The 15,598-nt window shown below is 30.6% G+C and overlaps 1 protein-coding gene and 1 long non-coding RNA gene across 11 annotated transcripts; one reads left to right on the forward strand and one right to left on the reverse strand.

Annotated features, from left to right (window-relative positions):
* Window positions 1–4,120: 4,120 nt before the first annotated feature.
* On the forward strand, window positions 4,121–6,323 carry LOC107405728 (leucine-rich repeat receptor protein kinase EMS1). The gene has a single exon (XM_016012818.4). It carries the CDS (start codon window positions 4,326–4,328, stop codon window positions 6,246–6,248), a length of 1,923 nt encoding a protein of 640 aa, XP_015868304.1. The 5' UTR covers window positions 4,121–4,325; the 3' UTR covers window positions 6,249–6,323.
* A 653-nt stretch (window positions 6,324–6,976) lies between these two features.
* On the reverse strand, window positions 6,977–10,403 carry LOC112489969 (uncharacterized). Of its 10 annotated transcripts, none has more exons than XR_007240865.2 (4): window positions 10,232–10,403; window positions 9,692–9,984; window positions 7,432–9,582; window positions 6,978–7,338 (listed from the first exon to the last, which is right to left on the reverse strand). It is a non-coding gene; the product is annotated as an uncharacterized LOC112489969 (long non-coding RNA). The 10 variants fall into 10 exon arrangements; XR_007240864.2 differs by having other exon boundaries at window positions 7,432–9,596; window positions 10,232–10,402; XR_007240862.2 differs by having other exon boundaries at window positions 6,981–7,338; window positions 7,432–8,887; window positions 9,172–9,984; window positions 10,232–10,402.
* Window positions 10,404–15,598: the final 5,195 nt, after the last annotated feature.

Genomic DNA, 15,598 nt, shown 5'->3' on the forward strand with positions numbered 1-15,598 from the left:
TGACACCTGGTCCCATCCATCAAGTGGTTCATTTTTCTTAGCAAAAAATAAAAAAATAAAAGTGGTCCATTTTGAGCCCAAACATCTAACCCACACCAGCAGCACTAGATTGTGGCCCCATATTACAATCTTCATGGCCAGGCTGCTAAACCCACACCCCCCCAAACTCCATTTTTAAATTTCAAAATGTTTAATTTTATTTGGGATAAATTATAAAAAATCCTCCTTTAACTTTAAAATTTCTTTCATATACGCCTTTCGTTTTTAAAATTTTCACATGCTTTCTTTGTAGTTTTAATTTTCTTTTACATGCTTCCCTTTCCTCATTTTCATTTTTTTTTTAAGTATATATTTCCCTTTTTTTTAATTAAACTTTAAAACATGTTAGGATAGTTCTTTTCACATTACAAAAACTATTAAGTACATTACATTTTAAATATACCTGTATTAAACATATATTTGCTTATTACACGAATAATTTATACCTGTTTTGTCCTTAATAATTGAAAATAAAATCTACATAAACTATAATCCACAATTCCCTAACGCTTTTAATGAATTAAAATAATAAAACAATGAATTTTAGAATAAACTTTGCTTCCTTTGAGTGAAAATCTAAACTTTGCTTCCTTTTCCCGTTTATGGGAAAGAAAATGGCGAAGAATGAAAGACTGAGAAATGGTAAGGAGAAGAAACATACTGGGTTTGTGAATTTGGAGGCGGTGATGATGATTGGGATTGAAACGGCGACGTCGAAGGGCGAAGGCAAGGCTTAGCAATCGTCATCTTCCTCCAGCGAGCTCACTCTGGTATACCTTTCGGAAATGGAATTTTGTGCCGATCACTGTTGACTCTAATTTAGATTTTATTATTATTTTTAGAAGTACTGCAAACAAAAATAACTTGCCATGTTTTATATATCATGTGACAATTTTTTCAAGGAAAATGAATGATACTGCTTTTTTCTTCATTTTAAAATTTATTATTTTTAATATTTTATCTCTGTTATTGAAAAGTTTTAAACTTAATATCAAATATTTCTTATTTTTAAAATTTTATCCCTGTTAATTGAAAAGTTTAAACTGAATATCAAATATTTTCACCCTTAGTTAATAATCCGTAAAAGCCAAAAATCCCTTTTTTTTGTTGGCTAGGAAAGTTTGTTTTCTTATTTAATCATAGTTCATCAAATGTAAAATTTGCACTAAACAGAATTCATGGGGCTTTGAATTTTTTTTTTTTTTAAATAGAGAAGAAAAACTCTAATAATAATAAATGATCAAGCAAGAAAAAAATACAAGATCAGCCATAAAAGTGTTTTGATGACTTAATTATCAAAAAAACTTAAGTTTTTTTTTTTTTTTTTGACTTATAAAGCTGCACTATTTTATTTTAATCTTATTACAAATAAAAAGTTAGTACTGTCAATTGTAAATTTTAAAAATTGGGATGAGAATCACCTTCCTTCCCATTTTTTTTCCCTCTTAATTAACCACTTGCCCACGGCCACACCTATTAGTATTAGTAGTAGCATATTTTTATTTGGTGTTATCCTCGTTAATCTCATTTAGATATACAACAATATGCATCACTACATGCAGCTTAAGAAGAAAAAAAAAAAATTCATAATTCAAACTAAACACACTATCTTTCAAAAGTACCATTATATATCAATCATGAATGATGATTGTTATCATCTTATATTCAATATTTATATAGCTTTTATATATACATGAAATCCTATGCCATGTAAACTATTTATGTAGATTATTTTTATTTATATATATATATAAAATCCACTACCATATAACATTGTAACAATCACAGAAGAATTGCACCATAGAAACGCCATGTATATATATATATATATATATTACATGTCTATACATGTACCTAAACTTCAATTTCATTAGTCTTGATTATAGATCATCTTATATTAAATATTTAAACCCTAAACAATTAAACACAAAACCTAAAACAATTTTTTTTATTTAGTTTCAAAAAAACCTACACAGACGTTTGATTTTTCTTCCTGTAAATGGGAAGTGAGAACAAAGAAAGAGATTTATTTGAAAAAAAAAAAACAAAAGAATAAGGACTAGGTCAAACAACCATTGGTGAATAAATTATAAGGTTTCACTTTCAATGTGAATATAGAAAGCTCATTATATATTAATATATATCATGTATATATATAAAACAGAATCTGTCATTTTACATCTGTTTGTACTGTTTTCTTGTTTTTACCTCACAAACTTATTTGACAGACATTTTACTATTATTTGTGAAGTCATTGTCATTTTCCCCGAGTCCAATTTCTTCCACGCTTGTTTGAACAAAAAGCATTCTGCTTCTTGTCAATCATGGGCCCCACAATCAGACAAAGAAAATGGGAAAAAAATGAAAAAATAATGGTAAAAATATATTCTCGTCCAAGTCCTTTTAAGTCTTTAATCTTTTATGGCGGTTTTCTTCGTCTTCTTCTTCTTTTGCCGTGTCAGACCAGCAGGTCAGTCAACCCCACTCTAAACACGCCACCATTTCCCCCTTTTTTTCCTTACACATTTCATGCCCTGAATGTTTTGTGTTTTCAATCTTTTCTTCTCCCTTCCTCTACTCAGAGCCGTCTCAACCATTTTGGAGGCCACAGGCAACAAAACTTAGGGTATTAATTAATATAAGTTTTTAAAAAATACAATTTTTTTTATATAAAATTTAATTTTCTAGCTTTTCGATATCAAAGATTTCTATTTAAATTTTCATATTTAAGCTTTCATAATAAATTTTTTTTCAAATAATAAAATTATTAAATTGCTTTATTTTTTTAAAATATAGTTGAAGATAAATGAGATTTTATTAATTTTAATTTTGAAATATTTTTTTTTAAACAATACTAATAGATATTGTTAGTAGTATTCTATAAGCTAACCACACATTTAAATTTTTTTAATAAAAGTCAATTCCTCAAATGTTATTTTTAATTCTAAATTTAATTTTTTTTTAAAATTTTTAATTTTCAAAATAAATCTAAACCAACAAATCAAATAACATATTATATTTTTAAAAAATTTTCAAGATTTAAATATTTTCCTTTTACATAATCATCACCAAGCAACAAACTTATAAAGTGTACCTTTTTAAGATTGAATAAATTCTTCTATTTTTTTTTTTTTTGTTTTTTACGTGTTGTATATCCAAAATTATATTTTCTAGGAGATATATTATATTCGAATAATAGAAAATATATGTCTTTAATGTTTTACCAAAACAAAAATGCTTAAAAATAAAACAATAATAAAACCTGATTCACGCCTTACTTGTAATTTCAATTTAATGGTATTTTAAAGTTTTACTTTGATACTATTTTGCGTGAAAATAATAAAAGAAAAAAACAAATATTAACCTTTTTATTTAGATTAAATAGAATGAGCATGTAGAAAAATTATTAGCCAATTTAAAAAACCATGTAAAAATTAAAATCTAATCAATTGAGTCAAATACAAGATAAAAACAAAAAACAAAAATACAAACTAGAGGAAACAAAAACACAAACTAGAGAAACATGAACATTAAGAACAATTGGTAATTGCTACAATAATAAATTCATATAATATTAAAAAAAATATTATGAGAATGAATATAAATTCATCAAAATAAATGACAACTTACAAATTTACCTTTTATTTTAGGACCCTTTGGATCAAAATGATAAATGATTTAAGTTGAGTATCAAGATTAAAGAAATATAAAAGATGAATAAATGAGGAAAGAGGAAAGAAAATGAGTAGGATAAAAAATGCATAAATTGATGCATAAACAAAAAGGATGTTTAACATATTTCTGTCTTTTGTTTTACCGTTAAAATTTAATGAATTATAGACAAATAGTTTTAATTACACTTGATTGGTTTCCTTTTTCAAAAATAAAAATAGTTAAAGATAATTATAATAATAAATGATCAATTTAAGATAATTTAAAATTTTAATAAAGTTAAACTTCTTATATTTTCAAAATAAATTAATAATTATATTTTATATAATGAATGCATATGTGTCCATATATTTATATATCTATATATATTATATACCCAGGGAAAACAGCTTCTGAGTGCTCGAATAAAATGGGGGTCCTAGTTGCCCTAGTGGCCTATGCCTTAACCCGGCCATGCCTCTACTCTCAGACTTTTTCTCTGTTTCCTTCTACCTGAACCAAAAACACACTCACAAATAGATACATATCCTTGCTTATATGTATAGCTGCCCACGTGCAAACATTTATACGGTACAGAAAAACAAAGTGAGGGTAATCTTTTACACTCAGCAAAAATGTTCTGGTATAGGAAAAGTTTGCTCTTTTCTTTACTATGCTTATTCGTTTGCTCAACCATGGTGCTTTCTCAACTATCTTCAACCCAAAATGACACCATGGTTAGCTTGTATGAGAGTCTGAAAGGCAGTAGTGTTCCATGGGATATTAACAAACAGCCAAACCCCTGTTCATGGAAGGGAATCAGCTGTAACTCCACTAGTTCTTCCATTACTGGTATTTCTGTGTCTGAATTTTCACTCTCTTCCTCTGATTTTCTGCCTATTGTCTGCAAGCTTGATTCTTTACAGATGCTTGATGTATCAAACAACCGTTTCGCCTCAATTCCGGTGGAGTTTATCAGAGATTGTGGGAAGATTGATGGGTTGAAACGGCTGGATTTTAGCAAGAACAGGTTGGTTGGTAAGTTGCCTAAATTTGATGGTTTCGTTGGATTGGAGTTTTTGGACTTGTCTTATAATTCCTTGAGTGGAAACATTAGTTTAGAGTTAGAAGGATTGGTTGGACTCAAAAGATTGAATCTTAGTTTTAACGACTTCACTGGGTCTCTTCCCACTCAGCTTGGAAATTCCAAGGTGTTGGAGGAACTTCAGGTCTCTATGAATCGTTTCGATGGTATAATTCCTGAAGGAATTATAGATTATCGAAATGTGAGACTGCTTGTTCTTAGCCAAAATAACCTTGCCGGTTCTATTCCTGATAAAATAGGCGAGCTATCCAAGTTGGAGGTTTTGATTCTCTCCTCTAATAAGCTAACTGGAGAAATTCCTAAAAGCCTTTCCAATATCACCACCCTTTTGCGATTTGCAGCTGATCAAAACCAGTTTTTTGGTTTGATTCCCAGTGACATAACCAAATTTCTCAAAATTTTAGACCTTAGCTATAATTTGTTAGATGGTTCAATTCCATCAGACATTTTGTCACCACAAAATTTGCAGGCTGTAGATTTGTCAAATAATCGGTTAAAAGGATCCATATCTACTACAAACATGTCTCGTAGTTTAATCAGTTTACGCCTGGGAAGCAATCAACTTGATGGGAAGATCCCTGCATCATTTGAAGGACTTAAGAATTTGATGTACTTGGAGCTGGATAGCAACAACTTCACTGAATCCATTCCTGTTGAATTGGGTTCATGCCAGAGCTTGGCACTGTTGGATTTGTCTCAGAATGGTCTGACAGGGGCATTGCCAGGGGAGTTGGGCAATCTTAAAAGCCTTCAAGTCTTAAAGCTTCAGTCCAATCGTCTGACTGGTGAAATCCCAGATGAGATTACCCAGCTACTTAATTTATCAACACTTGATTTTAGCTGGAATTCTCTGATTGGTTCAATTCCTCCTTCCATTTCAAGATTGCGGAAACTTACTAGCATTAACTTACAGGGTAACCATCTAAGTGGTTCCGTACCTGATTCTCTTGCCAACATGACTACACTTATGGAACTCCAACTTGGGAAAAACCAATTGAGTGGGTACATTCCAAAGATGCCACCAAATTTGCAGATTGCTTTGAATCTTAGCAGCAACCTCTTTAAAGGACCTATTCCAAAAAATCTTGACGAACTCTCTTGGTTAGAAGTGTTGGATCTCTCAAATAACAACTTCTCAGGTGAGATTCCAGAATTTCTTACTCGATTGAAATCCTTGACACGGTTGATACTTACCAACAATAGCCTTTCTGGAGTTATTCCCAACTTTGCTTCATTTGTCAACCTTGAAACCAGTGGAAACAAGATTACCAAATCAAACACTTCCCCTGCTTCAGAGGACGAGGAGGGTTCACTTGTGGAAGTAAATATGAAAGTTTTTATGGGAGCTTTTTTATTTTTCTTCTTTTATTTCATTTTCTGGTTTGTTTTTCTGGGATCAAAGAGAAGAAACTTGTATTTACGAGGAAAAAATTCCAGATTCTTCAGAATCTAGAGTAATTAATCCATGCATCTCCCTTAAATACTGCTAAATCTCATGCTCTATTTTTATCTAAATTATGTTGATTTGATGCTCTTTGCTTTCTTTGTTTTTCTTTAAGTCGTATATTTTTGGTACTTTTAACAAAACAAAAATGCCAACAAAATATATTTGGGTTTTGTTGTATGGGATTCCTTGCGAGGAACAAGACTACAGAGTTCAAGGAGCTTCAAATGTTGGCTTGCTCTTGTTGTCACATATAATATTCAAGGTGGAAATTTGGATTACCAAACGTGAGATAACAGAGGACAACCAAATGCAGAGATTTGGATTGTTTGACATTGAGCTTAAAAATATGTTGTTCTATGGTTTTGAAAACAATATTTATTAGTAGTTTGTTGGTTTTAAAACCAAAACATAGTTTTTTTTTAATAGCCAATAAAGGGCTTGAATTCTTAAAATGCATAAAGATATGGTCAAACAAATCAATTATTAATAAGCATATTTGTGTTTACTTTTCTAAAACAGCTCCAGCCCTCCATTATGGTCTGGCTTATATATAATTTGACTTTCTTCTGGTTTCCAAAATATTTTTAACCACCTTATTGGTTTCAAAAATATTATCAACTTTTCCCCTTGCTATTTCATCCCTAAACCCTTGTATTAACATGGTTCAGAACTCCTATAGTGGTCACATGTGAAATTATCAAATATGAGTTAAAATAAAAAGGACTTGGAGTTCGTTGGAAGCACAAAAAGAATAAACAAGAAGAAAGAGTAAAAGATATTATATCATATTCTGAAAAAAAAAATCAAACACACATGACTTATTATAAAATATTTGATTAATAAAAATTTTTGCAAATAAAATGAGTGTTACTACAATAAATCTGTTAATAATACCAATTAATTTCCCTATAATTGGAGGGGCATTGTTTTCACTATATCAACTTCGCTGTGGGAACAGAGTCAAGGACCACAAAATTTAAAACCCATGATAGATAGACAGAGCAAAGGAGCAAAAGGGTACCTTGAATGATAGTCCTTGAATTAGCAGAGCACACCCACAAGCCACAAGCCCCAGACTGTTTCTGCAGCCAAAAATCTGAAGAAAATAAAGTAAAGAAACAATAACATGAAATCATGAAATCTTGAACAGCATCAAAGATAGTAGCCAAATTGAGCAACGAAAACCCACAGTTCTGTTTCCTTCCTCATCAGCTTTGTCTCCTTCTTCATCAATTCCTTCTCACTTCCAGAGAACTCGACCTCGAGTGGTTCAGTAGCCGTTGGAGAAGCACCAGGAGGCAGATATGGAGTAAGATTTGTGACATTGAAGATGAGAGAAATTTTGAAGTCTTCTGGCAAATCAATATGACAGGCGTTGAGCACGCCATTGCTGAGTTATTTAAGGCCATTAAGGAGTACAAAGATATAATGGAGCCTGACGAATCCCTGGGGTGTTTGAATTTACAGACCAAGGTGAAGAATAGGTACCCTGATAATTTGTACTGGAGCTGCAGGATGAAGAAGGTGACAGGCAATCAGCCTTAGCTGTATTACCTTTGATGGTTCTCTCTCTGGTACTCTCAATCATGGACTTATTTCTGTTTTTCCAGGACCAAATAAAATGAAGTTGTATTGATTCGTACTTGATTAGGTTGAAAACACATTACAGATTCTGCATAATGCAGACTATTTAATTTGTATCTTCCCCTCAGTACTGCCCTGTTCAATTTAAAGGCCAAATGATCTTTGAGGGATTGCTTGGCAATCAAGCTAGTCGGCCACTCTATTACATTTTTCAGGGTATGTAAGTATTATCACACACATCAAAAGTGCAAAGAAGAGCTTCTAATAGCACTAAAATAGTTTGAAGTTTTCTAAGTAATATCCTGCACTTCGATCTGATTCTATGATCATTTGGCTGAAGCCCAGCCCTTTCAAAGTGGCCAAAAATAATGGTATATGGTTTTGCATTATGGTCAAGTTGACATCCACTATCTCAACCACACAAGAACTTCTTCCAACAAAGGCCCCATCATGATCAAGTTTTAGTAAAGCCAACTAAAGGTTCATGCCATCTCTAAGGATGAACCAATCGAATTGGTTGATTACATATATACTATTTATATAGCTTTTGAATATCTTAGAACTTTTAGAATCACATCAAAAAACAACACAAGTACGCTATCAGAAACATTTTTTTAAATCATTTCATAGTTCATATTGGCTCAACTCGGTATTGATTTAAGCAGAGGGCTAAACAAGCTAAAGATTAACAGCATTCAGACAACATATATATAAGTAACATATTCATAATCCATAGCTCAAAATCAACAATTTTATTTTTAATTATTATTATTATTATTATTATTTTTTCTAAATTGCAGGAAGGAATAATACCTTGGCCAAAAAGAATGCCTTCGAGCTCAAATAACTCAATATCCTTGACAACTTCAAGTAGTACCGACAAGAGCTCTGGATCAAATGTACCATTCAACTTAATCCAAAACTTTCTGAATCATAACCCAACGAGGGAACAGACCAACAAAATCCAAAACCCATGATAGATAGAGCAAAAGGGAAAAAGGGTATCTTGCACTGTCCTTGAAATAGCAGCACTCCCACAAGCCACAAGCCTCAGACTGCTACTACCGCCAGTCGAGCCAAAAATCCGATGTAAGTTACCGTTTGATTTATGAAGAAAAACAAGTAGAGAATAAATAAAACATCGAAATCTTAAACACTACAAAAATTGCAGCCAAAGCAACAAATATCCACTGCAAACTATTCAGCTCGGCCTCTTTTTTTCCCAAACCCAACCAGAAAATAAAAGCCCTCAGTTTGACTAAAAAAGACAAAACTTTCCTTCCTTTCCCAGCCCAAAATGGTGAAGAATGAAAGATTGAGAAACGGTTAAGGAGAAGAAGCGTACTGGAGGTGGTGGTGGTGTTGATAATTGGGATTGAAACAGTGCAGCTGAAGCCGCCAATACAAACTAAGCGAGAGCTCACAATTCAGATTCCTGGTTTTAGAAACAGAATTTCCTGCTGATCACTGTTAACTAATTCTGATTCCTGGTTTTACACCTTTCTCTTTGAAAAAGCCATCTATTTGGCAATTTAATTTGCTATCAAGAATATGTACCAAAAAAAAAAAAATTGCATAAACCCAAAGATGAATTTAAGTTTATGCATAAACCCTGCACTGAATAACCTTAATGTAGATTGAGCATCGGCTGCAAGGAAAGCTGTGAATTCCTCAGGTTCTTGAAGATCTTGGTTGATCATTTAATGGTATCCACATTGGCTCCACTTGGTATTGATATAAGCAAAGGGCTGAATAGCTGGAGATTAACAGCTTTCAAACAATATATACATTAGTACCTTATTCGCTATTCATAGTTCAAATCAACAATTTTCTAATTGTTTTTCAAAATTGCTGGAAATCAACACCTTGGGCCAAAAAGAATGTTCTCAAGCTCAAATAACTCAGAATCAGTGGCAAGTTCAAGCACTGAATCAGAACTCTGGATCAAATGTAGCTGTCAACTTAATCCAAAAATTTCTAAATCATAACCAAATGTGGAAACAGACCAAAAAATTCAAAACCTATGATTAGATAGAGCAAAAGGGCAAAGGGTACCTTGTACTGTCCTTGAAATTGCAGCACACCCACAAACCTCAAGCGTCAGTCTGTTACTACCATCAGTTGAGACAAAAGTCTCAAGTAAATTACCATTTGAATTCTGAAGAGAACCAAGTAAAGAAACAACAGAAGAAACCTTAAACACTATCAAAGATAGCAGCTAAATTAAGCAACAACCACCACTGCAATCTACTCAGCTCAGTCTTACACTTCATTTTCTTCCCAATCCCGACAAAATAAAAAATTCAATTTGACTAAAAATCTAAACTTTGCTTCCTTTTCCCGTTTATAGGAAAGAAATTGGCGAAGAACGAAAGATTGAGAAATGGTAAGGAGAAGAAACGTACTGGGTTTGAGTTTGGTGGTGGTGATGATGATTGGGATTCAAACGGCGACGTTGAAGGGGGAAGGCAAGGCTTAGCAATCGTCATCTTCCTTCAGCGAGCTCACTCTTGTGTTCCTTTCGGAAATGGAATTTTGTGCTGACCAGTGTTGACTCTAGTTTAGATTTTATTATTATTATTATTATTATTTTTAGAAGTACTGCAAACAAAAATAACTTGCCAAGTTTAATATAATATGTAACAATTTTTTCAAGGAACAAGAATGATACTACTTTTTTCTTCATTTTTCAATCACTAATTTTTAATATTTTATCTCTGTGAATTGAAAAGTTTTAAACTTAATATCAAATATTGTCACCCTTAGATAGTAAACCGATAAAGCCGAAACCCCCTTTTATTGTTGGCTAGGAAAGTTTGTTCTCTTATTCAATCACAGTTCATCAATTGTAAAATTTGCACTAAACAGACTCAAAGTCAACTAACTATTCATGGGCTTTGAATTTTTTCTTTAAAAAAATAGAGAAGAAAAATCTCTAATAATAATAAATGATCAACGAAGAAAAACAAGACCAGCCATCAAGTGTTTTCATGGCTTAGTTATCGGGGAAAAAAAAAAAAAATAGTTTTTTATTATTTGAAAAGAAACACTATTTTTTTTTTTTCCCCCGATAACTAAGCCATGAAAACACTTGATGGCTGGTCTTGTTTTTCTATTTGAAAAGAAACACTATTTTTTTTATTTATTACAGATTAAAAGTTAGCACCGTCAATTCTAAATTTTAAAAATTGGGATGAGAATCACTTTCTTTCCATTTTTTTTTTTAATCTAATTTAACCACTTACCCACGACCACACCTATTACTATTAGCAGTAGCATATTTTTATTTGGTGTTAGCATTCGTTAATCTCATTTAGAAATACAACAATATGCATCACTACATGAAGATTAAAAAAAAAAAATTTCTAATCCAAACTAAGCGAAACTATTTTTCAAATTCTTTTTTATTCTCAAATCCATTTTTTATCAATCGACTAATTACATAAGGTTATACTATAACTCTTCCAAACTACTAAAATTCTATCTGGTATAGCTTTTAAAAGGTTAGAAATATTTTTTAAAATTTAAAAATTACTTTTGAAATATTTAGATAATTTTTTAAAAATATTTCATATTTTTAAAAGAAATTTAACCAAAATTAATAAAAAAATGAATTTTTAAAAAAACACCTAAAAAATAAGAAAAAGAACTAAAAACTACGTGAAACAGAATTGTATGTTATTTTCGCAAAAAGAGCTAGGTCAAACAAATTGGATGTGATTTTCACAAATTTTGGCAAGTGAAGTGCCCTTTTTACTTTGATGGTACAATAAATAATGGGTTTGCTTTTCTTCCTGGAATTTGCTAATGGGGAACCATTTAAAAGTGTTTCCATTTTCATTTGTGGTTTCAAAACATGTATTTCTATTTTTATTTTTTTCACTTTAGACATTTTTGAACGTTTATAATGGTGGATTTAACGCGGGGGCAACGGCCGTCACCTCATGGTGACTTCTGAACTTCGAATAAAAAGAGATGTTTTCCAATGATTACAACAATAGAAACGAAAGCTGGCTTTCCAATTTAGAAAATTGTGTACTTTTACCATTATGCCCCACTGGTCAAATAACGTGTAAAAAGTTATCAAAATGATTTTATTCTTATTAATTATATTTATTTTTAAGTATTAGATTATACTTTCTTTATTCTTACACACCTAACCAGTATTAGAATTTTATTTCTTATATTTTCAAAATCAAATGTTAAATGTTTGATACTACGATATTTTAGATAAAATTTTCATTTTTTTTTTCTTTTTATACTTTAATCTTGTTTGCTTAAAAAAATGACTCTTTTTTCTCATGTTATTATTATGAATTTTTTTATGCAAACTAAATTGTATATTATGCAAGCAATGAAAACAAATTACTACTTGGTATTTAAACCACTATGGCAAGTAGTGGTTAAATTAATTTTTCCAAGTATATAAATTGCGTTTTTAAATCAATTGCACTCTTTTCTTTTCTTTTCTTTTCTTTTCTTTTTTTTAACTTTCAGTAAGTTACACAAGAATTAAAGACTTTAAATATTTTTAATTTAAAAATAGCTTATGCTGAATGCTTGTATTTTTTTTCATTATTTGCTTTATCATAAATTAAAATTTTAGGTAATATATAATACGATTGATATACTTTTGGGTATCTATTTAAATACCGGCATATATTAATATAACTCATGCAAGTCCTTACCATTTTTTCAAAGTCATTGTCTTTCTTTTTCGTCGGATGCAATGGGGGCAGAGCCTCAAAGAAACTTCCCAACTCCATATATCTTGATCAAGTCATCTTGACGTGCTTTCCACAGACTATTACTTCTCTAGCCATGCATGGGCTCCGCAACCATGCGCATGAAAATGGTAAAACGAAGTCCTACAGTTATTGTCTTAGCCTCAGCATTACTTACTACAAGACCAGCATGGCCAGTCAATTCCATTCCCTATAAATCTCCTTAATTTCCCCCCAAACAACCCGAAATTGGTGTCTTTGAATCTCTTTTGAGTTAACATACAGAAAAACGAAGTGAGGGAAATCTTTTACACCTCAGCAAAAATGTTCTGGTATGGGAAAATTGACATTAACTTTTTACATTTTCAGTATTTTCATTCAGCTTAATCTTAGTAGAGAATTGCGGTGATATTGAAGCATGTTCAGTTGTCTCCTCGTTATTATCATTTGCCATAATAATTAAGTTTGGAAGTCTAATTTAACGAGTCTTTCTCTGTTAGATTTTCATTTGATGTTAATAATTTGAATTTAAACATATGCAATATATACACCAAAACTTGGAATGCCCTTATTGTAGCACATGGATGCATGCATATGGACTAGGAGCAGAAAAGCATTTGCATAGAAAGTGCAGGGGTATTTGTACTGGTTTCCGTATGTAGAGTTGGGTTTCAAAACTTCAATCCCACATGCACGGTAACGCGGCAATGACGGTAACATGGCTATTTATTAAGCTATCAGTACCAGTAGCTGGAATTTACATGGAAGGAAAGGAGACCATATGGTGGCAGGCCAAGTCAATACCACTCGTTGACTCCCATTTGTCTCAGCCACTCCCCCTTTACGGTTTAGGATTTACCTTCCCATGAATTAGATAAAATTTTCTAAGATTAAAATGGATTATATATATTGATATCTATCCAAGAAATCGCCTCTTCTTTTAAGGGTGGCTCTATTCATACTACAAAATTCTCATATTACATTTTACACACATCCACATTAAAATTTATTTTTACAACCTATACTAATAAATTATATCTATTTTACCCTTAATAATTTAAAATAAACCTTTTCCAAAAACTCCCAAGGAATCTGAGACGTACAAATACTTGTCCTTGTTCTTCATCTGTGTTTAATGTTCGATGAAACAAACATAAATCGATCAAAAACAAAAAGTTGCAAATGCTCTTCTACAAACCAATTTGATTTGTTTAGGTTCCTTCGTTGTTGGGTGAATTCGTTGGTTTGGGTTTAGGATTCGAAGAAAAACATTGACCATACTATACATAACCTAGATAATAGTGGTTCACTTGGTATATGTTTACCAGATAATGTATATTCATCCTATTTATACAACTTGGATTTATGTTTTCATCAATTTCTAATAGTGCAATATATATAACTAAGATGATAGTGGTCTACTTGGTATAGGTGTACAAATAGCATACATTCATCCCAACATAGACTTATATTTATATCAGTCATTAAGAGTGTTGCGATATACATAACTTAGATGATATTGGTCCAACTGATATATATTTACCGAATAGCATAGATTCATCCAGTTTATACAATCTAGACTTAACAAATATATATATATATATATATATATACATGTTGATATTACACATCAGTAATGTTATGATATTTGGGATTGTATATATTGAATATTAGACCACACTGGTATATGTAATTGGATACTCATCAAGAAACTATTGAACATGAATAGATAAAAAAATGCAAATAGATGAAGAACACGAGCTAGAAAATCAATTTTGAGGAAAACTGTCATGAAGAAAATGAAACAACTAAATACTTGTATTTACAAAATTGAAAAAAAAAAAATGATTTGCCAATCTTTCTCTTCTATTTTGTTATCTTCATCATAATACTCTATGGTTAGAGTTTATGATTTTTCCTAAATTATGAAAGGATGAATATAGGTATAGTGTATCTAATATTTAGGGGAATGTATTCAATTTAGAGTTTGATGGATTTAAAATGAGCTATAGATTTTAAAGGATTTAATGGATTGTAATGAAATTCTACACACTCTATAAAGATTTTTTAAGAATCTAACGAAATCTTTGAGTTTAAAGCTGGATTTTATATTAACAATTTTTTTCACAATTTCACCGTTAAATTACTTTCAAATCCATTAAAATCCATTATTTTTTAAAATATTTTAAAATCAATAACTTTTTAAATATTATCAGATTTTAAAAGAATTTTACAAAGTCCTAATTGAATATACCTATATTTTAATGAATTTTTACAAAATCCGTCAAAATCTGAAATGAATATCATTAGACTTGTATGCACTCTTTTAAAATCTAAATCGAATACCTTTAAATTTTTAAAATTTTTTAAAATCCTTCAAATTCTAAATTGAATACACCCTTTTTAATTTTTTTTTAAACGCTTAAAGATATTTCTGATATTTTATCAATGGTTATTCTTGGAATAGTAAAAAATCATTATTATGATTTCTCCTATTTTGTTATCTTCATCGTTATTGTTAGAATATTAAAAGATCATTAAATTTGTAATGTGCCTAATAAGTTTTATAATGTGAATAAAACTATCCAACATTTAATTGGAATTTTACCAAATTGACCTTTTAATATTCAAATTAACTACTCATATAAATTATATCTAAATTATATCTTGTTTTTTTTAATGAAACTGATAAAAATTGAGCATTACACCGAAAAAAAAGAAATGCATTCTTTTTTTTTTAATTAATTCTACTCAAAACAAGTTATAATTTAGACATATATTATTTATACATAAGTGGTCAATTTGAATTTTTATAGGGTCAATCTCATTAAATTCCAACAAAAACTTTGAGAAAGGGGGGAATTTAATATTATACAATAGTTGAGAGGGGACATTGTTTGGGAAAAAGAAATTATAAGGCAAATTGAAATATGGATGAAAGTTGAGGGAGATATTTTTTAATTTTTCTAAATATTAGAAGACAGAGTGCTTTTAAAAAAGGAGAATTTTATCCATGAAATTTAATAACCACACCACACTCTGTACACA

Source organism: Ziziphus jujuba, chromosome 2 (assembly GCF_031755915.1).
Source record: "Ziziphus jujuba cultivar Dongzao chromosome 2, ASM3175591v1".
In the NCBI taxonomy this organism is placed as follows: Eukaryota; Viridiplantae; Streptophyta; class Magnoliopsida; order Rosales; family Rhamnaceae; genus Ziziphus; species Ziziphus jujuba.